Source organism: Mirounga angustirostris, unplaced genomic scaffold, assembly GCF_029215605.1.
Source record: "Mirounga angustirostris isolate CCGP_5_RB_7025 unplaced genomic scaffold, mMirAng1.0.hap1 SCAF_3, whole genome shotgun sequence".
Taxonomy (NCBI): Eukaryota; Metazoa; Chordata; class Mammalia; order Carnivora; family Phocidae; genus Mirounga; species Mirounga angustirostris.
In genome coordinates this window covers 11,582,507-11,606,395 of record NW_026991711.1, presented here as the reverse complement: position 1 = coordinate 11,606,395, position 23,889 = coordinate 11,582,507, and the positions used below count along the sequence as shown (strand labels likewise).

At 42.3% G+C, this 23,889-nt stretch overlaps 1 protein-coding gene across 7 annotated transcripts in view; it reads left to right on the top strand.

Annotated features, from left to right (window-relative positions):
* The window catches only part of CLYBL (citramalyl-CoA lyase), a 256,800-nt gene that overhangs the window by 108,084 nt on the left and 124,827 nt on the right, over nucleotides 1-23,889 (top strand). For 6 of the 7 annotated variants that reach the window (XM_064585927.1, XM_064585928.1, XM_064585930.1 and 3 more), the window contains exon 2: nucleotides 17,698-17,768. The exons of the other annotated variant lie outside the window; for it this stretch is intronic. In XM_064585927.1, coding sequence (XP_064441997.1) covers nucleotides 17,698-17,768 — 71 coding nt within the window. The remainder of the gene's footprint in view (nucleotides 1-17,697; nucleotides 17,769-23,889) is intronic. 7 annotated transcript variants of the gene reach the window in all.

Sequence of the window (23,889 nt, the reverse complement as noted above, 5' to 3'; positions counted from 1 at the left end):
CGCCACCCCTTTCTTCCCCTCCAGAGGGAACCAAAGAAAAGTGCAAATGGCCATTGGCCCATTGGCGAGACACTCCAGAGTCATTGAACCATTCTTTTTCTTTCTCTGTCAGTTAGCAAAGTGTGATTTCTTCTGTTTACAAAGGTTTACGAAAAAGGAGAAAGAAGAGCACTGCATCCTGGACCACTTTGCTTGTACTTGAGTGTTTTGCATATATGACTGTCCTGACCACTAAATGCCACTGCAACCCCCCCAACCCCAATCAGTGCTTTGTTACTGTTGTTCGTGTTGTTGCCAGACCATCCCTCCAGGGCCTGGAGTGCTGTTGGGCCCCATCTTTCCAGGGGCTTGTCATCATAGCTGTGGATCTTAAGGTGCACCAGTAGGCACTCAGGAAACTGACCTCTTTTTTTTTTTTTTTTTAAGATTTTATTTCTTTACTTGACAGAGAGAGACAGTGAGAGAGGGAACACAAGCAGGGGGAGTGGGAGAGGGAGAAGCAGGCTTCCCACGGAGCAGGGAGCCCGATGCAGGGCTCGATCTCAGGACCCTGGGACCATGACCTGAGTTGAAGGCAGACGCTTAACGACTGAGCCACCCAGAAGCCCCAAAACTGACCTCTTCATTGGGCAGTGAAGGCATCAAATTCCTGCTTTAATGTATTCCATCCAGTATCTTTGTTTACCTCTTAAAATTTGACTAACGTATGTGGTAGAACTGGTGTGCACCCCGCCTGCAAGTGCAGGGACAGTGTGGCAGCCTGCAGGCAAATGGGCCCTATGGGGGCAGCCCCAGCAGCCAAGTCTGGGCAGAGAACAGTTGGCTCCATCACTGGTCTCTTTGTTAGTGAGGATTGTGGATTGTCACTTGGAGCACTTGCCCTTCGGTCTTTCCTCCCAGGACAGGCCATACTAGGCTGAAGAGGAGGGGCAAGGCGGTTCTCTACCCATGTGGAGATAGGGTGGGACTGGGGGACGGGGCGGCCTCTGAGTGGTACCTTATAGGGGGGCTGCCCACACATGGGTCCCAGAGCCCAGGGAGCAGCAGAGCTGCTGATGAGATGACTCTTTAGGGAAGCGAAGGTGCAGAGACCACAGCCTAGAATCTCAGTGAGGAAGACATTGGAAACCAGAAGTAGGAGGGAGGCAGCACAGCACCAGCCTGAGAGGTGAGCCCCCAGGAGCCCCAGAGTGAGCTTCTCTGGGAGGGGTTCAAGGAGGAGGGTCATGGCTTTGTTGTACTTTGTTAATATAGGCCAGATATTGGCAGCTTGCACCGTATGAAGAAAAATAAATGAGGATGAAAGAATTAAACGGATGAGTAGAGTCAAAATAGGGTCAGCAAAGCCTGCTTTAAAAGTTGACTTTTGGGGCGCCTGGGTGGCTCAGTCGGCTGAGCGTCTGCCTTCAGCTCAGGTCATGATCCCAGGGTCCTGGGATCGAGCCCCGCATCGGGCTCCCTGCTCGGCGGGAAGCCTGCTTCTCCCTCTCCACTTCCCCTGCTTGTGTTCTCTCTCTCGCTGTGTATCTCTCTCTGTCAAATAAATAAATAAAATCTTTTAAAAAATAAATAAATAAATAAAAGTTGACTTTTATTTAAAGAAAATTAAAGTTGACTTTAATTTATAATTTCTTGAATAAAAAGCCTAGCAGCAGAATACATGACTGTCTGGCTTGCTTTAAAAAAAAAATGGGAGAATGCCTCAAAGTATTGAAATAAAACTTAACTGCTGATTGCACCAAAAGACCAGAAACACTGCTGTTGATTAGGCTGTGATAGGTGATGGAGAAGGCCCTATGAGGTTTCAGAAGTGAGAAGATAGAGGTGGTGGTTGGGGGGGAGTGCTAGCAGGAGAATGCACAGAGTGTGGGGCAATGACGGAGGGACCACAGGGAGAAGGGAACTGAGAAATCTCCTGAGGGAAAAAAAGGTCTGGGGGCGCCTGGGTGGCTCAGTCAGTTAAGCGTCTGCCTTCAGCTCGGGTCATGATCCTGGAGTCCCGGGATCGAGTCCCGCATGGGCCTCCCTGCTCAGCGGGGAGTCTGCTTCTCCCTCTGCCTCTCTGCCCAGCTTGTGCTCTCCCTCTCTCAAATAAATAAATAAAATCTTTAGAAAAAAAAAAAAAGGCCTGGGCTGGCACTTCTAATTTCTCTGTTTTCTAGCTAGGAAGTACACTGAATAACAAACTCCCCAGCAACGGGGTTTCACATTGCTTTAGCTTTTCAGGAACGAGTACTTGCATTTTTTAGTGAGAACTGTCACTTGCATGCTCCTCTGTTGGTGGCTACTGGGATGACATATTTTAAAGCACAAGAAGTGTAGGTACACTTGCACAAATAGCACCAAAGACTTCGGATTTCAGCAGCATAGTCTGCTGGGGCTTCATTTTTGTTGAGGGCCTATAGTTGTTTCTTTTCTTCCTTTTTTCTTATTTCTGTATGTAACATGTAAAGACTCCTACATCTTCCAGACCACATTGTTTTAAGGATTTCAGCATTATGTGGCAGCATTTTAAAGGTGTTACCTTCTTTTTTCTCGTTTCAGAGAGAAATTGGCTTCCTGTGTATCTTAAGCTATAGCCACAGGAAGATTATGATAATGAGTCACTGTTTTGTAATTTTGCGATTTTAAGTGAGTTTTATAAAACCTGTGTCTGGTTCATGATCACTGGGAACATATCCATAAACTTTAGGCGCTACAAATATCCTGAGAGCTTAAAAGTAGAGTTAAATATAAAAATACAGTGCTGTAATAAAAGAGGTTTTCATTACCTTCACCCTAGCTGTCAACAGGACAACTTTTTATTTCACCCAAAGATATTTAAAAATACATCAGCTTCCTTAGAAATCTCTTGACTATGGGGCACCTGGTTGGCTCAGTGGAGTTGTGGGACTCATGATCTCGGGGTTGTGGGTTCGAGCCCCACGTTGGGTGTAGAGATTACTTAAAAATAAAGTCTTTTTTTAAAAAAAGACAAAAAAGAAAAGAAATTTCCTGACTATACATCAGTGTTTTCTATTTGAATGATTAATAACATATGCACATTAGTTAGTAGGTAAATAGTATAATTCTACTTGCTCTTCCAATTCTCTAAAGAGAATTATCATCACTATCATACAATTCAGGAAGGGAAATTCATATAAAAGCTAATTTAAGATACTTGTTTTTTGCACTCATTTATATATTTAATTAACATCCATGGTATGCCTAGTACGGTGCCAGGGTCAGCAAAAAGGATGCTTCCTAAAATCACAACTCCCTAAAATCATGGCTCTTAAAATCAGTTCTTTATCTCTATTTTCCCCACTCGAGTATTACCTTCTGTTCTTCCTTATCATTGTGATCAGAGCTTTGGATTAATTTTTAAGATTTTGTAATCCCAATAATGTGTAATATGCAGTAGGAATGGTCAGAGAAGAGAAATCTTTAAGAAGTTTTAATTACTGGGGAGCTGACTCTAGGAGAGAAACGATCAGACTTGTCCCTAGATGGAGGGCTGTTCAGGCTGCACTGAACCCCTGTCGTGACTGAAACTCTTTCCACTTTATTGTCCAAATTACTGCCTTCATTTCCTCCCTCTCCTCATTTGCCTATTCCCCTTGCTTTTTATCTTCTGTATTACCAGTGTACAACCTAGGGGTGTTTAACTACTTCCTGAGAGCATTATTAGTCATCAGGAGCGTTAGTTCGTTATAGACGTAGATGAACAGGTGTCAGCCCATCAACTACGAGTTGTACTAATTTGGAAAATATGGTACCTTCCCTCAAAAGAAACTGCTTCTGCTCCTTTGGACATTTCTATAAAGTAGCTATGTGCATTTCCCCCATTCGTTATGAACACCTAGAATCTGTGTGTCCGGCTTGATGCTAGAACTGGAATCTAACTCACAATGGCGAGGAAGCTTTACCTAGAATGTCTGTCTGCATGAAAGGGAGGGAAAGGCCTTATGAGTTCCCTCTGCCTTTCCGTGTTTGGCGAGCTTTCGACTTTTCTTCCCTGGGACTATTACTGAGTGGAATGTAACCCCAAATCTTTCACCAGATGTTGGGAAGAAGAAAATTATAATGGATGTTTTGAATGTGCTCAACTTTTGTTTTGTTCAGAGCCAAACTGAATGAGGCAAAGAAGTTAAAATCTTTTCTTGTTCCATCTGAGTAAGCATGAAAACCTACAATCCTTAATCTTTTAAAAGAAAAATAACCCTCCGTTTGTGGGATTTCTGATTCATTTCTTCCACCCTGCTCCCCTGCTCTGCATTTTTTAGTCCAATTCTGTCTGGACTTTTGTGAGCCAATAACCTCCCTCCTCACCCCACTCCCCTCTCCTCCCCCACCTCTACCCTATGATCACACAAAGAGCAGGGAGCCCACAAAAGACTTGAGTTTCTGGGTTTTGTATTTAAAAGGGCGATGAAATGCTGGATAGACTTAGGAACACAAAACTGATCTGTTAAAACTTTACCAAAAAAGAAATTTATTGGGCTCAGGATAGGGGGGGTGGTAAGGAAAGTGAGAGAAATTGAGGGTCTTTTTTTAAACGCCACAAATAGAAGCGAATATAATGTACTTTTTTTGTGATTCCACTAAATTGACTTTTCTTTAGTGTAGCACAAAGTAGTTGGTGTGGCAGCAGCTTCAAACCTCCCAAGTTAACAAGTAATATAAAAAAATGAGAGTCCCGGGCGCCTGGGTGGCTCAGTCGGTTAAGCGACTGCCTTCGGCTCAGGTCATGATCCTGGAGTCCTGGGATCGAGTCCCGCATCGGGCTCCCTGCTCAGCAGGGAGTCTGCTTCTCCCTCTGACCCTCCTCCCTCTCATGCTCTCTGTCTCTCATTCTCTCTCTCTCAAATAAATAAATAAAATCTTTGAAAAAAAAATTAAAAAAAAAATGAGAGTCCCATGGGAGGGTAGTGGGGAGCCCTGGAAACTTTCTATCTGTTGATGTCTCTGAATAATAACCAGGGCTGGTACATGGCCTGTGGTTCAAAGCTGAGGACCTGAGTCTTAACCATTTTGCTCTGTTGCCATGATTGTGGTGATTCTCCGTGACTTGGGTCCTATGTCTGTGAACTCTGGGTCTCCAGGGTGTATAAGTTTGTCTAAGGCTAAACTCTTAAATACATATTCTAAACCAAGGGTCCACAGGCCAGCTTCTGCTCACCACTTATTTTTATACAGCCCTTGAGCTAAGAATGGTTTTTCCAGATACCCATGCTTTGGTGATAGGGAACAAGTACCTTTAACTCCAATTAAGCAAAATACTACTCCTCCCCCCCACGCAACAAAAGAATGCCATTCTTTTCTCGGCTAGAACTGTATTACCAAAAGTTGTATTCAATTTTATTTTGAGTTTCATCAGTAAAAAATTGTGTGGAAATTTGCGTTCTCTCTTGTTGTACAAGTCCCTGTATGATATCACAGCATTTGTCTCTCAGCTCACTATCTGAAATAGTTACTATCTGGCCCTCTCAGACAACGTTTACTGAGCCCTGTTCTAGACTGTCCTACGGAGAGGCAACTTTGAAGGAGTGGGGAGGCATCCTGGCTATCATTTCTTGTTTGAATGTGTTTTGATTTTTTTTTTAAGATTTTATTTATTTATTTGACAGAGAGAGACACAGCAAGAGAGGGAACACAAGCAGGGGGAGTGGGAGAGGGAGAAGCAGGCTTTCCGCTGAGCGGGGAGCCCGACGCGGGGCTCGATCCCAGGACCCTGGGATCATGACCTGAGCCGAAGGCAGACGCTTAGCGACTGAGCCACTCAGGCGCCCCTTGATTTTCTTTTTTAATAGTGAAGCTCTTCTGATCAATATGGATGTAAGTTAATATGCTTTGGTTTGTGCAATGCCCTGAGAAAACTGGTATCACTTGTGAATGTGGCACAATATTGTCAGCAGCTGCCCATATGAAAATTTAAAGTTACTAAATAAAATAAATTTGAAGTTACTAAATAAAGTTACTGAATTTTATATGTTTCCCTATATAAAATAGGTGGCGATAATATTATCTATTTCATACAATTGTTGAAAAGATTGAGAGTAATGTAAATAAAGAATTCAATAGATGTTAAAAAGAACAAAGTCTACCGTTGAGAACTTAGGTTTGCTTGCCTTAGAATGAGTACTGCTACCTTGTATTTTAACATTTTGAATCTGTACAGATACACTGTCCCTTGTCCACTTGGAGGTACCTAAATAATGCTGCTCCTAAGCTTCAGGTAATACAAAACATAATCTCATTGTATCTCTTTTCAACACGATTCTGTTGGAAATATTTGTTTAAAATAGAATTGTTACTTAAGTGTTTTTTTAAAAGATTTTATTTGACAAAGAGAGAGAAGACAAACAGAGGGAGCTACAGAGAGAGGGACAAGCAGGCTCCCCACTGAGCAGGGAGCCCAATGTGGGGCTCCATCCCAGGACCCTGGGATCATGACCTGAGCTGAAGGCAGAGGCTTAACCAACTGAACCACCCAGGTGCCCCAAGTCCTGTATATCTCTAAGATGATTTTAAAGTATAAATAAATCTTATCAGAGAGCAAAAAGGGGAGTTTTTTGCTTCAGAAAATTTAGGATTTGGGTTCGCACTCTTTTGCTCACTGTCTATGACATACTACAGGATCAGAAAAAGGACACTGTTTTGGTGTTTCATATAGCTAGTGTTTACATCTGGGAATCCCCCCACATGCATGAAAGCAACATATGAGTTAGAGGTGGGCATGGCATTTGCAAAGAAAGAAAATCACTGGTGAGGGATACCTGGGTGCCTCAGTCGGCCGAGCATCCAACTTGGCTCAGGTATGATCTCAGGGTCATGGGATCGAGCCCCAGACTGGGGCCTGCGCTGAGTGCAGAGACTCCTTGTCCCTCTCCCTCGCCCTCTACTCCCCCGCATGCGCGCTCTCTCTCTCTAAAATAAATAAATAATCTTTTAAAAAAATATGAACGAGATTATATTTAAAAAAAAAAGAAAATCACTGGTGATAATTGAGATGAAATCAGTGATTTTACCTGTGCTCTTCCTCATTCTGTTGGATCCACTATGCACTTTTTGCCTCTGGAGTTTGTCTACCCCCTTCCAAGGTTGTCACTGCCTCTGAGAAGCTTCTTTGAATGCCCCCTCTCATTCCTGGGCTTCCGGGCTCTGTTTGCCTTAGAGACCCCTGTCCTGGGTCTGTCTCCCTAGCTAGATTTTAGCTTCCCAGATAGCTGATTCTCGCCTCATTGATATCCCCAGGGCTTGGCTTAGGTGTCCAATGTCTATTTGTGGAATCAATGAAAGAAAAATTTACCTAACACTAAGATAAAATGAATGGCAAAACTCTTTTGATTTTCCTCTCTTTTTAGATGAGATTAATGTGCATAGATACTCATGAAACATTATTTTAGAGCTGATTAAAAAATTCACAGATAAGCCAAAATTGGTACCTAGCTTGTCCACCTACTAAGTTCTGAAGACCTGGAGGGCATCACAGAGGAGATACAACCCGACGTTTTTATTTTCTGCACTGCTCACTCTTAGCATGGATGTGGGGTCCCACTCCCGTTGGTAGGTGTGTTTCCCAGATGTGGCAGAGTGCCTCTCACCGTGTGTGTGTGTGTGTGTGTGTGTGTGTATACAGCACACCAGTAAAGAATCCTAGGCAACACTCTGCTCCAGACCCCCATGTCTAACTCAAAGAGGTCAGAGAAGAGGAGGGGAAAGTGCCTTCTCTTTAGTAAAAGTAGCTATTATTATTATTTTTTTAAGATTTTTTATTTATTTGAGAGAGAGAGAATGAGAGACAGCACGAGAGGGAAGAGGGTCAGAGGGAGAAGCAGACCCCCCGCTGAGCGGGGAGCCCGATGTGGGACTCGATCCTGGGACTCCAGGATCATGATCTGAGCTGAAGGCAGTTGCTTAACCAACTGAGCCACCCAGGTGCCCAAAAGTAGCTATTATTGATTGACTTTTTGTGTGGGGGGTGTTTTATCAGGTGTTACCTGCATTCACTGATTTCTCACAGCAATCCTGTTGTTATATCCAACTCATAATACGAACCCGAGATTTAGGGAGGCCAAGTAACATGCTGAAGGTGTCACCAGACCCAGGTGTGCTGGATTCCAGAGCCCATGCATTTAACTGCTCTGATTTCCTACCACTCACCTCCTTTCCAGGGAAGTGGAAGAACAATTCAGAGATGGCAGGTCTGGGGACTCATGACCCTTTCTTTCTCCTCAGTGCACAGACTGGAGGAATCAAGTGGGCAAGTGTATTATTAATCACTATCCTTCCTCCTTGAGCTCAAGAAAAACTGAACTCTGAGCATTAGGAGTTATGTCCTGGTTATTGTCCCCTTGCTCTCTCATAACACAGAGAGAGTCCTCATACACCCCTGGATGTGGGTAGGCTGCAAGTTGCAGGTGAAAAGTGAGGCAAACTGCACCACAAGTACGACCTCCAACTTTTAGGAACGGCTAGCTCCCGTGGACTTGAATTCTTCTGTTTTTGATGGATTGTGTGGAATTACATGTGAGTTAAATCCATTGAGTACCACGTGCTGAAGTTCCAGGCAAGGACAAATGAGCTGCGTAGTAATTGAGAATGAAGTTAAGGAAGAAAATTTTATTGTTAATCAAGGGCTTAATTGCCTCTGGGACATTTTAAATAAATGCCATGCCATCTTAAGGAGCGATATTTTGTAAGCGAGATGCAAAAATTCTTTAATTAAACCATCGTGGGTATTCCCTGATTGAAATATCTATCTTTATCTTCATAGTTAAGCCTTCATGATTCATGTAACAACTCAATCAGGGATTGAGAAAATTAAGGGCTCCTTGAAAGAACAGATCAGTTGTGTAAAATTGATTGAAATTATTTCTGAGACAGTCTTCACTGTACTTATTTGTATTGACCAGAGCATATTTTTGGTGTATTTGCTATTTAGTGGTCTTGTAGAGTAAGTGGTTTTTGAGCCTGCAAGGGACAGATTATGGCTATTGCATAGTACAGCACAGACAGTTCTTAGAATTCATCTGAGAAATGGAACAAGTGTAAGGGTTTCTTGGCCGTGGAGAAACCCAATGATAATGACCATCAATTGACCAGTAAGGTAGTTGGTAAGTAAGTTGGTCAACAAACATGAGTGTGGCTACATACAAGACCTTGTGCTAGATGCTGATAAACTCGTGTCTGTGTCCACGAGCCAAAGGGCTGAGTTCTTATTGCCGACTGAACAGACTCAGATTCAGAAACAGACTAAGGAGATTTGCAGGCTCTCTCATTGTACATGGGAAAAACAAAAAAAATGAAAATCAGGTATGCGAAAGTTTTGACTTACTAGATTGCTCACTTTGAGTGGCAGAAGCACTTGAAAGGAGCTTGGTAAAGTCTTGTGGAAAGAAGGGAGTGGGGGCCAGCACCTGGGATGGGGGTGGGGATGAGCCACCAGCACATCTATCATTGTCCCGCTCTGCATTCTCTTCTGGTTGGACACTCAGCTGCAGTTCTCAGTGTGTCATTAACAGAAGTCTTTGTGAGAATTCAGAAAGTACACAAGAGTGTACTTTAGTAATTTAGTAATGATTTGTTTTACCAAGCTAACACTGATTTCATTTAATTCTTAAAAAGAGAAAAATTACCATCTGAAGTTATAAAATCTTCAAACATATGATCACATTTATTTATTTATTTATTTAGCACAAGCTTGGGGAGGGGCAGAGGGAAAAGGAGAGAGAGAATCTCAAGCAGACTCTACTCTGAGCACGGAGCCCAACGCGGGGCTTGATCTCACAACCCTCAGATCATGACCTGAGCCAAAATCAAGAGTCAGACACTCAATCAACTGAGCCACCCAGGCACCCCTGATCACTTCTATTTTTTTTAATTTTATTTATGTTGCATAATCAGCAAATAACTTAAATAAGTAGTCAAATAATGGTATTTTATAGAATGGGTTCATACTGAAATTATTGCCTTTTTTAGGGTTCTTGATATAAAACAACTAAGCCTTTTTAAAGTGGTTTCATTTTCCAATAAACACACTTACAGACATATTTTGTGAACTGAGTACTTGAAAAAAGGAAATGAGAAGAGGAAAGAAAAATACTTGAAGTCATATTTTCATAAAGGCTCTCTGATGTTCGACATGTGTTGGCCAATTCAGGCCAGGCTCAAAATGACAGGTTAGATTTTGCTTGCTGCCCTGGGACCACACTGGCCAGTGTGTCCCTTGAAAAGCCTCTCTTCCTTGTTGTGGGCACATAGAAAGCCTGTGTGGTGTTCACCAGCTACAAAAGTTTCCTGTGATGGTTTAGATGTGAAATCAAAACTTTTGGGCAGTGTCTGGAAACTTAACGTTGTAATGTTACTGCAAGTATAGAAATTCCTTTAAGATTTTACATGATGACTCAAAAGATTAATTCTGACTTAAAGATCGTGCTATGGAAAGAACTGTATTTGTTTAACTTGGGCAGGAACAAACATATCTGCACATAGTCTATGAAGAAAGGAAAATGAACCATGCACTCCAGAGCAAAACTAGCTGCCTTCCCAAATAGCTATAAATACACTGGTTCTTCAACCTATTCCCAAGTGACTCATATTTATTTTAAAAATGTTTGTGAGCCCAGGAAAACAAAATGATAGTTTAGCATTCCCTCCCATCAACATTTTTTGATTCTTCAATATCATATAAGATATATTTGTGAAATCACTTTTTCTGACTCCAGTCTATCTGCCTTTGGGAGCTCAGTCATTAATACACAACTCACATGGATACCAAGGGGTTTGAGGTTTCTCATGACATAATTGCCCCTGCTCTTTGTGGAGCGATGCCTATGAGTGTGTTTTCATTAACTGCCCACTCACTTCCTGGTTGGGATCAGAGGGTCTCAAGTCATCTCAAGAAAATCGCCATCTGAGCATGATATTGCAGGACTCTGGTGTTTGCTATTTGGGGGGCTTCATGGGTTCTGTTTGATTATTTCCCCTCTCTGTCTTGTGCATTCTAAGTGCTGGGCTTGCCTTACTTCATGTGCTTCCAGAGAAGGTATCATGAACACTTGATGCCCATATTATGACTTAACGAGCTGGAAAGTCAGTGTGTATAGATTCTTCATCTCTCAAACTGAGATTTTTGATTCAGAGACAGGTTGCCTGTGGACACTTCCCAGAGGCTTTGGCTGCTTGACACACAGATTGTAATCACAGTAATTAGCACTGAATTTTCAAGTCCTGCTCTCCAGCTTGACCTGGCAGCATTTAGTCAGCATGCACACAGCTGGATCAATGGCAGGAACCGAAGGACCCAGTTGTGGTGGGCATCATCCCTGGGGAGCTCCAGGGGAGCATCAGGAACAAGGGGAGCAGTGCTGAGACCTGGGACTCAAGAAGAAAAAAAATATGATATTGATAAAACACCTGTCAGTGGGAATTGTGTTAAAGATTGTTATAAGGGACAGATCGCAGTACAGACTTTTGCCTGAAATTCATTATCAGTGAATTCGTTTTTCTCCCTTTTGTTTAGTTCAGTTTGGGGTGTTCTTAAAATGTCCCCTGTTAACAAAGCTTACACTTGCTTTTCCTAAGAGAAAGTACCTGCCTATCTTAATCCAAAAGTTAGTGAAAAAAACCGTAGGACACGAAATCGATACTTTGGTGAATCAGAAATAGAGTCTTTATTTAGCACTCTGCCTTCAGGTAGCTTATCTTGAGTGGCACAGTTGCAGCAAAGAAGCACCTCTGCCTGATTTTGAAATAGATTATCTGAGAAGTTTGGTGGTATAGGTTTAAGTAACCTGCAGGGCACTTCTGTCATCCACTTGCTCTTCTCCGTCCCATGGGGAGTGTGTTACCTAGAAGGCAAGGGTGATAAGAATATGGCAGTTGGAGGGGATTTCAGATCCTCGATTCCCACCCATTAAGGGTTAATGATTTTGAATGACACTCGAAGACAGCACTAAATAATAAGCAATAGATTTAAACTTACAGAAAATACTTTTTTTTAAAGATTTTATTTTTAAGTAATCTCTACACCCAATGTGGGGCTCGAACCCATGACCCCAAGATCAAGAGTCACATGTTCCTCTGACTGAGCCAGCCAGGCGCCCCACTTAGAGAAAATACTTAGCTCACAACACAAAATGGTTTGAGTGTATATAGTATACTTGTCTAACACTGTGATCATTATAGTTGGGAAAGCAGGTAGGCAGATTTTTTTAAATGACAGATTTTCAAAAGTTTGGTTCTTTTAGAGATGGAAACACAATTGGTTCCATTCTGCCATTTTGCAAATCAGTACTTCATATATGTTCTTAAGCTTTGAGGAAATACTTTTGCATTTTTCAGTTGTAAGCTTTTGCATTCAAGTTGCTAGAATATTTGTGTGGAAAATGAGGGCAATTCTGTGTTAAAACGAACTGTTGTTGGATATCTCACTCGATAATCATTTTGTGATTTGAAAGTTAAATCATATAACCCTCACATGCACACACATAGTTTTTAGGCCACAATTACATTTGCCACTAACTTGTACCTTAGAAAGTATATAGATGCTGCTGTGAAATGCCCCGTTCTAGTGATTGCATCTGCTTCCACAATGTGCCTTATCCTGAGAGTAACCTGGTGTCTTTTCTGAAAAGTTCCTTAATATCCAATAGCTCATTCAGGCATGCACTTAGCATTTTTTCCAGAAATTCTTTCGTAAATCAACAGGAAGCGTTCTTTCCCGGTTTTATTATAAAGGGGGAAATGATGGTAACACTTAAACACACGTTGTTGTTTTAACATCTAGTCTTACATCCTTTGAGGAGTTGTGCTTTTACTTAAAAATATTTTAGCCAAGAATCAAAACCAGAGAATTATGCCTGTTCCCAACCTTCTGTCAAGGATGGCTCTTTGTTAAAGGCACATAGCAGAAAACACTATGTTAAACTCTTGTTCGCTTAAGAAGCCAAATAAGAAGCCTGAAAGCTTCAGCACTTATTTTTTCTTAATGATTTAAGTGAATTGCAGTAGAAATTTGTGCCAAACTTTTAAAAAGTACTTTTCACTTCTTGCCTTTATGAGTAACTGTGGAATTAGACACACCATAAATTTACTTCATATTTTCTTAGTAAGTTTGGGTTTTCAGATAGTCTCTGCTTGTCATATTATAGATCCTACAAAGCTGTTCCATTTCATGTTGAAGAGACCCAGCCAACATTGGTACACATTTTTTTCCTTAAGTGCGGAAGTTGGGTTGGGAAAGGGACTGTTGAATTCGGAAAATATCAGTTGTTTTCTTTTTTCTCCTTCCTGCCCTTCTATGTTTATTTCATTTTGTAGCTGGGGATTGTGGGGCTTTTTCACCTCAGACTTTTGCTCTCCCTCTTCTTTTCTTTTGTTTTACAGTTCACACTAGGACAGGGTGGTAGGCTTTTTTTTCTTGTTTTGGGTTTTTGTTTTTGTGGGATTTTGTGGGAAGGTTTTTTTTGTTTTGTTTTTTGTGTTTTGTTTTTTTGCATATTCTTCCCTTTCCTCCAGATATTGTTGCTGACCAAATTTAAAACACTACAGTGTTTAGGATCCCTGCAGGGCCATTTTAAGTATTTGGACCCGTAGAGGGCCCCAAGCAATAACTACCTGAATTGCTTTTAATTACACAATATAGCTGCATCATTTTACTTCAGATTCTTTTTGATTGATGCTAACCGCGGATGATGGGATTAAGTGCCTCTTGAAGTGACTTTAGCTTCTTGTGGGAACAAAGGGAGAGAGGAGAACACTTAGTCCCTTTTTGCCTGAACTGCCTTTTTCTTCGCTTTCGTATAAAGAAATACAATTAACAAACATTATCCCCAGAGGTAAATTGAAATGTACATGCAGACAAGAACTGCTCTTGACTGCAATTAGACATATATGATCCGAGGTATTCTGACCATTCATTAGTGTTAATTGTTTGAGAAACAAGCCTAGAACAAATGATTAAAATGTAGGCGCCATAACTGGGATTATTAGCATGTGTGATAAAATGTGTGCTCTGCAGCTGTACTAATAAAACGCTTTAGAAAGTGGCTTTGATTAGACAAATGCTTGGTTTGGCTCTGTGGTGAGCTCTTGGTGTTTGCTCAAGACCTGGTGGTGTTTATAACAAACAACTTATATCTTTCTTTCTTAATTAGTGGGAATTACTATGCAAATGTTGGTATTCTGTAATTTAATATCCTATCGTTTTCCCTGCCTTTGGATTGTTATTGCAGTCTACTGGTCTTGCTGGGAATGGGATAAACTGAGCTCTAAGGTTGTGCCTCTTTAAAATGCTCTTAATGCTGGGCGCCATGGAAAACTACTGCAAAGTTTGCTCTCTTATTTGGTTTTTGAACCAAAATAGATCCTCTTGTATTTAGAACTTGTATTACAGGCACAGAGATCTGGCAAGGATAATCTAATCAAACATCAACTGACTGGGAGCTGGTTGGCCTTCTGCTAGGTCCTCCAGCCTAACCCAAGCCAAGTGAGCCGAACCAGGGGGAAGGCAGAAATGACCAGCAGAGTTAGGACCAATTCCAAGACATGGATGGCAATTGAATTCCCCATGGAAATGAATCTAGGCGCTTGGGGTTAGCAAAGAAATGTGAGTTCAGCTAGAAGTAGAGTCAGCAAGAACTTTGGGAGGCCCAAGTGGGAATGGAAAGAAGATATGAGATGGAAGAATGGGACCAGGGTACCCAGGAGTCATTGGGAAATGAGCCAGGTAGTCAGAAGCAGAAATCTCAGGCTGGTCTGTCTAAGAATGGATGTTTTAGGTCTCCTGACTTGTAGCTTAGTGTTCCCCTGTATCTTGCTTGCATTTCTGGAAACTAGAGCCAGAGGAAGAATCATTTGGAAATTGTCCATTTGGTGCCATGAAAACCTTCAACAACTTTTCAATCTCACGTGGTCTGTCCTTGTCACCCAACGGTCTTCTGAGCCGCCTACCTCATAGCATATCATTAGCACATTCCAAAGGAAGACAAATATCAGTGTTAGTCTGATAGAATGTAAAATTAAATTAGCTTTTAAAATTAGTTAATGCATTCCAAAGACAAACATAAAAAAATTGTCTGGTTATGTTGGTCTCTAAATAACCTATTTCATCTCTCTTGTCATTATCCTAGAAAACTGTGAATCAAGTCACAAGTAAACCAAAACATAGATTATCATGGACATACAGCTTGTAGAAAGGATTCCCCTCTTAATTTTTCATTTTATTCTCTTGTATTTACAATGAAAATGTTTCTGCCTGAAGACTGACCAGTTCATTCCACCAAAAACTAAGTAACAATACATATTCATTAAGAGTGGTTTTTTTGGGCGCCTGGGTGGCTCAGTTGGTTAAGCGACTGCCTTCGGCTCAGGTCATGATCCTGGAGTCCCTGGATCGAGTCCCGCATCGGGCTCCCTGCTCGGCGGGGAGTCTGCTTCTCTCTCTCCCACTCCCCCTGCTTGTGTTCCCTCTCTCGCTGTGTCTTTCTCTGTCAAATAAATAAATAAAATCTTTAAAAAAATAAAAATAAAATAAATAAAAAATAAAAAAAAAGTGGTTTTTTGGTTAACTATACTGGAATTAAAATTAAAAACTTACTAAAAAGAGTGGTTTGGGGGGGTCTAAAAATAAAAGGAAAAGAAGCCCTTTTGTACTTTGAGCTGGTGGATGCTAAGTGTGGCACTGGATTAAGAAAAAAAAAAAAACAACCCTAAGCTCCCCTAAAATTAGAGCAAGTTCTAGGAAGTCTGGCCTTAAATAGATACTTAAAGGAATTAGTGCCAGTAGCGCATTACACATACTTAGAAAGAAAAAAACAACAAGCAACTATGTTAGAAAAAGCCTTCATGATCACATCCATATGTTTAGTTTTAATTTTTTTCACACTTAGCTCTGAATAATTAAGAAGGAAAAAAAAATCTTAATCTTATAGTGGGTCCCACACAATCAAAGCCACGCACACGTGATTCGTGATCACAGCTTGTATTCACAGCTTTCGTGTGTGTGGTTTGGGTCTGGCAATTAGACTCAGACTGTGTTTTTTTCTAAAAATTATTCAGTGCTAGAGAGAGATCAATATTAAATCCTCCCAAAATCTACAAATCAGGATAATCAAAGGGCTAGAGCTAACAAAATATCAAAATTCTAAGCTATGTAGCATTCTGGCCTTATTTCATTGAGATTGACACTTGAAAGGAATTTTTGAGAGAATCTAGGGAGAAAATGGAGATTCCATTAACCCACATCATTTTCATGACGGTTACAAAAAAAAAATTTAAGATGTGGAGAAAACTATTTTCTCAAAATTGCAGAGCCATTTTCTGGAGGGGAAAAAAAAATCTCCCATGATTACTTTCATATCAAAGAACCCAGTCATGGGGGAGATGCATTAATTTGACATATTTAGCAGCCTTTGAGCTTTTGAAGAACTCTGTGAAAGAATCCATGGTTACATCTGTCAGGTTGACAGTCTTCTTTCGTGACCTTTAAAAAAAAGTTAAGGAGGGGGAAAAAAAAAAAAGTTAAGGAGAAATTGATCTTTCTAGTTCACATTTGTCAGTTACCTCTAAAGCTCTGCCAGGAAATAATCATCTCAGCTTTAAATTTATAAGTTTTTGAGATAGAATAACCCATTTACTAATGGAATCTCTAAATGGAGAAATTTAGTGAATGGTCTTTTTTATGAAATTTTCTGGTGGACCCATGGTAATATTTCCTTTACTCTCCACTGGCTGTTTTAATACATTAACCATGAAATACTGTCTTTTCTGCAACTTGTTTTAGAATCAGATCTTCTTAGGCAGGGATGCGAACAATGAACCATCTAAACAGACGGCTGTCCTCTGAATGTTCACCTTTGGTCAGGAATGGAACAAGTATGCTCTATTCCTCACACTCAGAGATTCATGATCCAGAATTCCAAGTATCTCTACAGAGGCACAGGGAAATCGGACGGCATATCCTTTAGGCTTTTATTACAATTTACCAAAAAGCTCCCATGTTCTGTGCTTGACAGGTACTCTCTCTCATAGTTTGTGATGATGGGATTACACTTGTTAATTCATCTATCAAATCTCTGTGGGCAGAGGGAGAGTGTCATTCCTGGACCCAGTCCTCAGCAACATCAACAGTTAACTATTAATGAACAACATCCTTGGACTTCTTTGTGTTTCTAGGAGCCCCCGGTGGAATCAGCCCAGAAACAGAAGAGATGCTAATCGCATTGTGTTCTTAAACGTGTTCAGTGAAGGAGTGCAGGTTTCCCTCTTGACCTCAGTGTCACTCCAAGAAAAAAAAATCCCTCCAGTTTTCCGTTCAGATAAAACTTCTGCTCCTCCTTCTCTCACCAAAAGTAGAGCAAGAAAGTGGGATTACTGTGAATACCCAGTAACAGGCACATGCTCTATTGTCATCCCCTCCTCAACACAAAACAAGGAGCTCTGAGGAAAAACAAAGCTCCTCTCTTCTTGCCTCCCCTCCCCCACTGTCCCTTTATGCACCCTCACTTCCGCCTGCCTTCCTTCACTGACACTTTTCTTATCCACCCCAACTTTCCCCTATCTTTCTCCTCCTTCCTTTCCCTTTCCTCATTCTCTTCCTCTCCCTCACCTCCTCTCAAAGAGCCTCCCTGCTCTCCTCTTCCTCTTGTCAGCTGCTGGGCTGGCTGGGCTTAGCCAGTATCAAACTCTTCCCTCCCCTCATCTTCCTTTCAGAAAAATGGCAGTGTTAACTCTCAGAGGTTCTACCAGACGCCTGAGTGCCACACGAAGAGCAACTCTGAAAGGTACCCATGCCTCAGTTATTAATAAAGACTAATCCATATGGGGTATAAACGTGGGTCTCTGTTCTCATGGAAAACTTGCCCCCTTTCTTGGGACCCATTCATGGTCACACTGTGGTAGGGGTTATTCCCTGATTCTGGGACTCATCCCCACACAAACTTGCATGCATCTGGAGAACTAGAGTCCTGCAGCCATACCAGGCAGACGCATGCGCGACAGCGAGGGTGTGCTGAACGCATAGCTCGTGACCATGCTTGCTCAGCCCACACGCAGCCCATACTGGGCAAGGGCCAGCTTGCGGTGGACTCAGTATTTATTGGATGCATGATCAATACTGAAGTTGATAATACATTTCCGTTTGTGAAATGATAGCATGGATATGACAAGGGAAACAGATTTGGTAACTGTTTTTTTTTTTTTTCGTTGTGGTAAAATACACATAATACACAATTTGCCATTTTAACTATTTTAAAGTGGACCATTCAGTGGCATTAAGTACATTCTCAGTGTTGTGCAACCATTGCCATCATCTCCTGAACTTTTAATCTTCCCAAACTGAAACTCTCGTCCCATTAAATAAGAACTCCCCATCCCCATTCCACCACCATTCTACTTCCTGTCTGAACTTGAGGTACTCTTGAGTACCTCGTATAGGTGGAAACATACAGTATTTGTCCTTTTATGTCCGGCTTATTTCACTTAGCATCATGAGTATCTTAAATTTTTGACATGGTTGCTTGTTTGCTTTCTTGTCTATGTGAAGAAAGACCTCCACTGCAGGGGTCACTTGCTTTGCCGGTTGGTATTCTGATGGTCTGAGGAGGCAGAGATCTGCTCTGAACAGTACGACACAAACTTCACCAAACTGGGCACAAGTATGGCTTCCTCCCCCCCACCCCCCAATCCTGCTAAGCCTGCCCTTTATCCAATGCCCACCCCTTCTTCTGGGGTTCCATGGCAAGGATAGGTTAAGAGGGAATTCCCTCACCAACCCGCCTCTTTGTACATGGCACCCCTCAATGGCCGAAAGGCTGGTCAGCAGCCCCTGGGTTGCCTCATCCTGTGCCCAGGGCTTAGAAGGAAACCCACAGTTGACCACAAACTGCTATCTTACGTGTCTCCTTCGGACACAAAAAAACTATTTCTTCATTTCAGTACACAGTGGAGCACTTGATTAAGGTGTGATATAATTGCTTCATGAGAGAGTTTGCCCGGAAAATGTTTTCTCGGCTTTTCTGAAGCGGGCTGCGTGCTTATGTGTATTTCCACCACATGCTAATCTCACGAATGGCCCTGTTCTGCCAGTGGGAGGACAAATAGCTGTTCTTTTACTCTCGTGCCCAGGGAAAGCTTCCCCCTTCTCTGTGCACTGTTGCCATAGTGACTGAAACAGTTCCTCAGAATAGGGAATCTCTCCGGGCACTTGGGAACTTAGCAAAGTGAGAATATAAGTAGGCCTCAGTTATTATAGATGCTGGCATAAATACCTATTATTAAGTCATAAGCATGGTTGAAATTCATAGGTGAATTTTACTGTCTTTGTAGGGGTAGGAAAGGATTGGTTAATGGACTCTTATCCTCATTCTAATTGCATATATTCTTCTGTAAGCATCAGAATTGTCATGCAAGGTCAGGCCCATGGGCCATGCAACACAGAGCTCAGTTTTTCCTAGTGTATGAACTTAGAAGAGGCAATGATATAGCTCAGTTACACACCTCCAATTCTCTCAAAGGATTAAAGATCTAGCCCCAGGTAGAGGAATCCATCATGAATCTGTCATATAGCTGTGGATTTTTGCAGATTTTTCCATAAGAAATTTTTATTTTATTTTATTATTATTTAAGTAAACTCTACCCCCAGTTGGGGCTTGAACTCATGACCCCGAGGTCAAGAGTCACATGCCCTGCTGAGCCAGCAAGATGCCCTAAGAAATTTTAATTTTTAACCTTGATCAGCCCTTAGAGTCAAAATCCATAAATTGTTTCATCATTGCTCAAATAAGACCGTTACGAACCTTTCCCCAAGGCTTCACATCTCCAACCCCTTTCTTTTTTTTCTTTAAAGATTGTATTTTTTAAGTAATCTCTACACTCAACGTGGGGCTCAAACTCACAATCCTGAGATCGAGAGTCACATGCTCCACCATCTGGGCCTGCCAGACATGCTTCCAGCCCTTCCCATGCAGCCTTCACTCACTACATCACACCTCTTCTCCTTGAATGTCCCAACACTGTGGTGTAACAAGTGAAAAGGGTATGCAGGAGGGTAGGTGGTCTCTGGCACTGCTGGTGGGAGTAGAATTAGTACCTTTTGGGAAGAAAGTTTGGTGAAATTTGCAGAGCATTACAGTGATCATGCCTTCTATCCTTTTTTTTTTTCCTCTAAGATTTTATTTTTAAGTAATCTCTACATCCAATATGGGGCTCAAACTCACAACCCTGAGATCAAGAGTTGCACGCTCCACCCACTAAGCCAGCCAAGCACCCCACACCTGCTAATCTTTTTAGCCTTCTGAGGACAGAGGCCAATGGAAATATGTGGCCCTTTCTCCTTCAACATTCCTCAGCCCACCACCCAGCTAGCCCTGAGTCTATTCTTCCCTGCATTCAGCTTACGTTCCCTGAGTCCCTATACATGCCAGGCACAGTGCTGAGAGTACATGACAGGAGTGACGCAGACCAGGTGCCTGCTCACCAGAATCCAGTGTGTAGAGTTGTATATGACCAACATTAGCTGGGGCCGACTTGGGCAGAAAAGGAATTTCTGAGAGGGGTGTGGGCAGGCTGGAGAGCTGGTCTTGGAAAATGGGCAGTGACAAACACCTGAGAACACAGCCGAAGTCAGGCCAAGACACCCCCTCCTGCTGCCCCTAGCTCTGACACCCCTGGCACCACCATCCTTGGGCACTTGCTCTGGCCACCTCCCTCCTTCACCACTACCAGGTTGGGAAAGGTCTTCACTGTCCTCCATCTTTGCCTCACTCCTCAAGGCCCCAAGGTCTGTCTGTAGCATTGCAGGGGCCACACTGCCATGTGTCCTCGCCCTTTTAAGGACCATTGGGTTGCCTACTCTTCCCCTACCAAATAGAAAGGATGTTCCTGTCTGGGATACCAGAAATGGAAAAATTCTGTCCGTTTTGTGGAAGAAAGACAATAAACAAGTCAACAGGCCAATAATTAATTCATTTCAAAAGGGGAAAGGCTATGAAAGGAACAGACAGGAATCTGGAGTAGAGAGTCACGGGAGAAGTTTGATTTAGTATAAAGGGGTTGGGGAAGCCTTTGCTGAGGAGGTAACATTTAGACTTGAAGGATGAAAGGGAACTAGACATGCTAGGATCCAGGAGAAGAAACTTCAAGAGAGGGGATAGCATGTGGGAACATTCTGAGGCAGGCAGGAAAAATGTGGCTCATTCAGGGAACTGGGGGAAGGTCCGTGTGACAGAGAGTAGTAGCAGAGGGGGATGGATGGGCCACGGCAGCCAAGACCTTGTTGGCCAGGGTAAGGTATTTGGGTTTTAATGTGAGAACACCTGAAAGCTGTTAAATTGTTTGGAGCAGAGGAATATCATGATCTCATTGACATTTGTAAAGGTCCATCCTGGCTGTGGTGTGGGGAGGAGACTGGACAGGGGCAGAGAGGACCTGGGATAGTGATAGGGTCTTCGGCCAGGATGAGGAGATGCAGTGTGAAGGTGGGTGGAAGGCACAACTGGTTGACTCCTGGTTAAGACCTCATATATGTTAACTATCTAGTTGGTAATGTATAGGAGTTATTTTCGGGTTCTCTAGGGAAACAGAACCAGTGGGATATATCTATGTATATATGTGTGCATATAAACTATGTATATGTTTGTGCATATATATAATTTATAGATTTTTATATTTTATATATAATTTATATTTATATATTTATTATATTAATATTATAAAATATTATGTATTAATACATAACTAACATTAATATATTTATATATATTTATAATATATTTTATATATATTATAAGGAATTGGCCCACGCAGTTGTGGAGGCCGACAAGTCCCAAGATCTGCAGTCAGCACATGGGAGACCCAGGAGAGCCAATGTTCTAGTTCCAGTCTGAGGGCCAACAGGCTTGAGACCCAGGAAGAACTGATGTCTCAGTCTGAATCCAAAGGCAAGGAAAGAAACCAATGTCCCAGCTGGAAGACAGTCAGGCAGGAGGAATTCCCTTCTATTTGAGGGAGTGTCAGCTTTTTTATTATGTGGTGGTTTTTTTTTAACACTTAAAAAAAAAAATTTTTTTTTTTTTTCCAGAGAGAGGGGGACAGTGCAGGGAGGGGCAGAGGGAGAGGGAGAATCTTAAGCAGGTTCCACGCCCAGCACGGAGCCTGACATGGGGCTCGAGCTCACAACCCTGAGATCATGACGTAAGCTGAAATCAAGAGTCGGATGATTAACCGACTGAGCCTCCCAGGACCCTTCAGCCTTTTTGTTCTATTCAGACCTTCAACTGATTGAATGGGGCTCATTAGGGAAGGCAATCTGTTTTGCTCAGTCTACCAATTCAGATGTTAATCTTGTGCAGAAACATCTTCACAGACACACCCAGAATAAGTTAGAACAAATATTTGGGCACCCCATGGGCCAGCTCAGTTGACACATAAAATTAACCATCTTAGTATTATTGAAGTCCTATTATAAAGGCACTAGTAAACAGCTTGAATACATTGAATATATGATTAATACTGAGTTTGATTAGTACACTAAAAAATTTTTTTTAAGATTTCATTTATTTATTTGACAGAGAGATAGAGCCAGAGAGCACAAGCAGAGGGAATGGCAGAGGGAGAGGGAGAAGCAGGCCTCCTGCCGAGCTGGGAGCCTGATTCGGGGCTCAATCCCAGGCCCCTGGGATCATGACCTGAGCCAAAGGCAGATGCTTAACTATCGAGCCACCCAGGTGCCCCTAAAATTTTTCTTTTGATTTACTTGAATTTAATAAAATGATTTGGAATGAATTATGTGACCTAAGTCATTATTATCTTCATGATAATTGCTTTTTAACTCCATTTTGAATTTAAGAAGTGATGTAATGACTTTTAAAAGATCTGAACTGAGGGGTGCCTGGGTGGCTCCATTGTTAAGCATCTGCCTTCAGCTAAGGTCATGATCCCAGGGTCCTGGGATCAAGCCCCACATCGGGCCCCCTGCTTGGCAGGAGGCCAGCTTCTCCCTCTCCCACTCCTCCTGCTTGTGTTCCCTCTCACACTGTCTCTCTGTCAAATAAATAAAAATTTAAAAATCTTAAAAAAAAAAAAAAAAAGACCTGAATTGGGATGCCTAGGTGGCTCAGTCAGTTAATCGACCAACTCTTGATCTTGGCTTAGGTCTTGATCTCAGGGTTGTGAGTTCAGGCTCCGCATTGGGCTGTACCCTGGACGTGGAGCCATTTACAAAACAAAACAAAAAAGCCCTGAATCAAGTTCTTATCTGCACTTGGTTAAGTCTGGACTGCCATTTATTTATTTATTTGTTTGTTTGTTTGTTTATTTATTTATTTATTTACGAGAGAGAGAGAGAGAGAGAGAGAGAGAGAGAGAGAGAGGCGAGCGCGCGCGCGCGCCGGGGGGGTTTGGGGAGTAGAGAAAGAGGAACAAGCAGACTCCACGCTGAGCATGGAAGCTGATGTGGAGCTTAATCTCATGACCCTGAGATCATGACCTGAGCTAAATCAAGAGTTGGACGCTTAATGGACTGAGCTACCCAGCGGCCCTTATTTATTTATTTATATTTACTTATTTAAAAAAAATTTTTTTAGAGAGGGAGAGGGGACAGGCAGAGAGAGAGGGAGAGAGAGAATCTCAAACAGGCTCTGCAGGCTCCATGCCCAGCACAGAGCCCAGTGTGGGGCTCAATTTCACAACCCTGAGCTCATGAGCTAAAATCAAGAGTCAGATGCTTAACCAACTGAGCCACCCAGGCCCCTCTGGACTGCCTGCCATTTAGATGATTCAAAGAGGGGTGCCTAGGTGGCTCAGTTGGTTAAGCATCTGCCTTTGGCTTGGGGTTGGTCCTGGGGTCCCACGGTCCTGGGGTCGAGCCCCGCATCAAGCTCCCTGCTCGGTGGGGAGTCCCTCTGC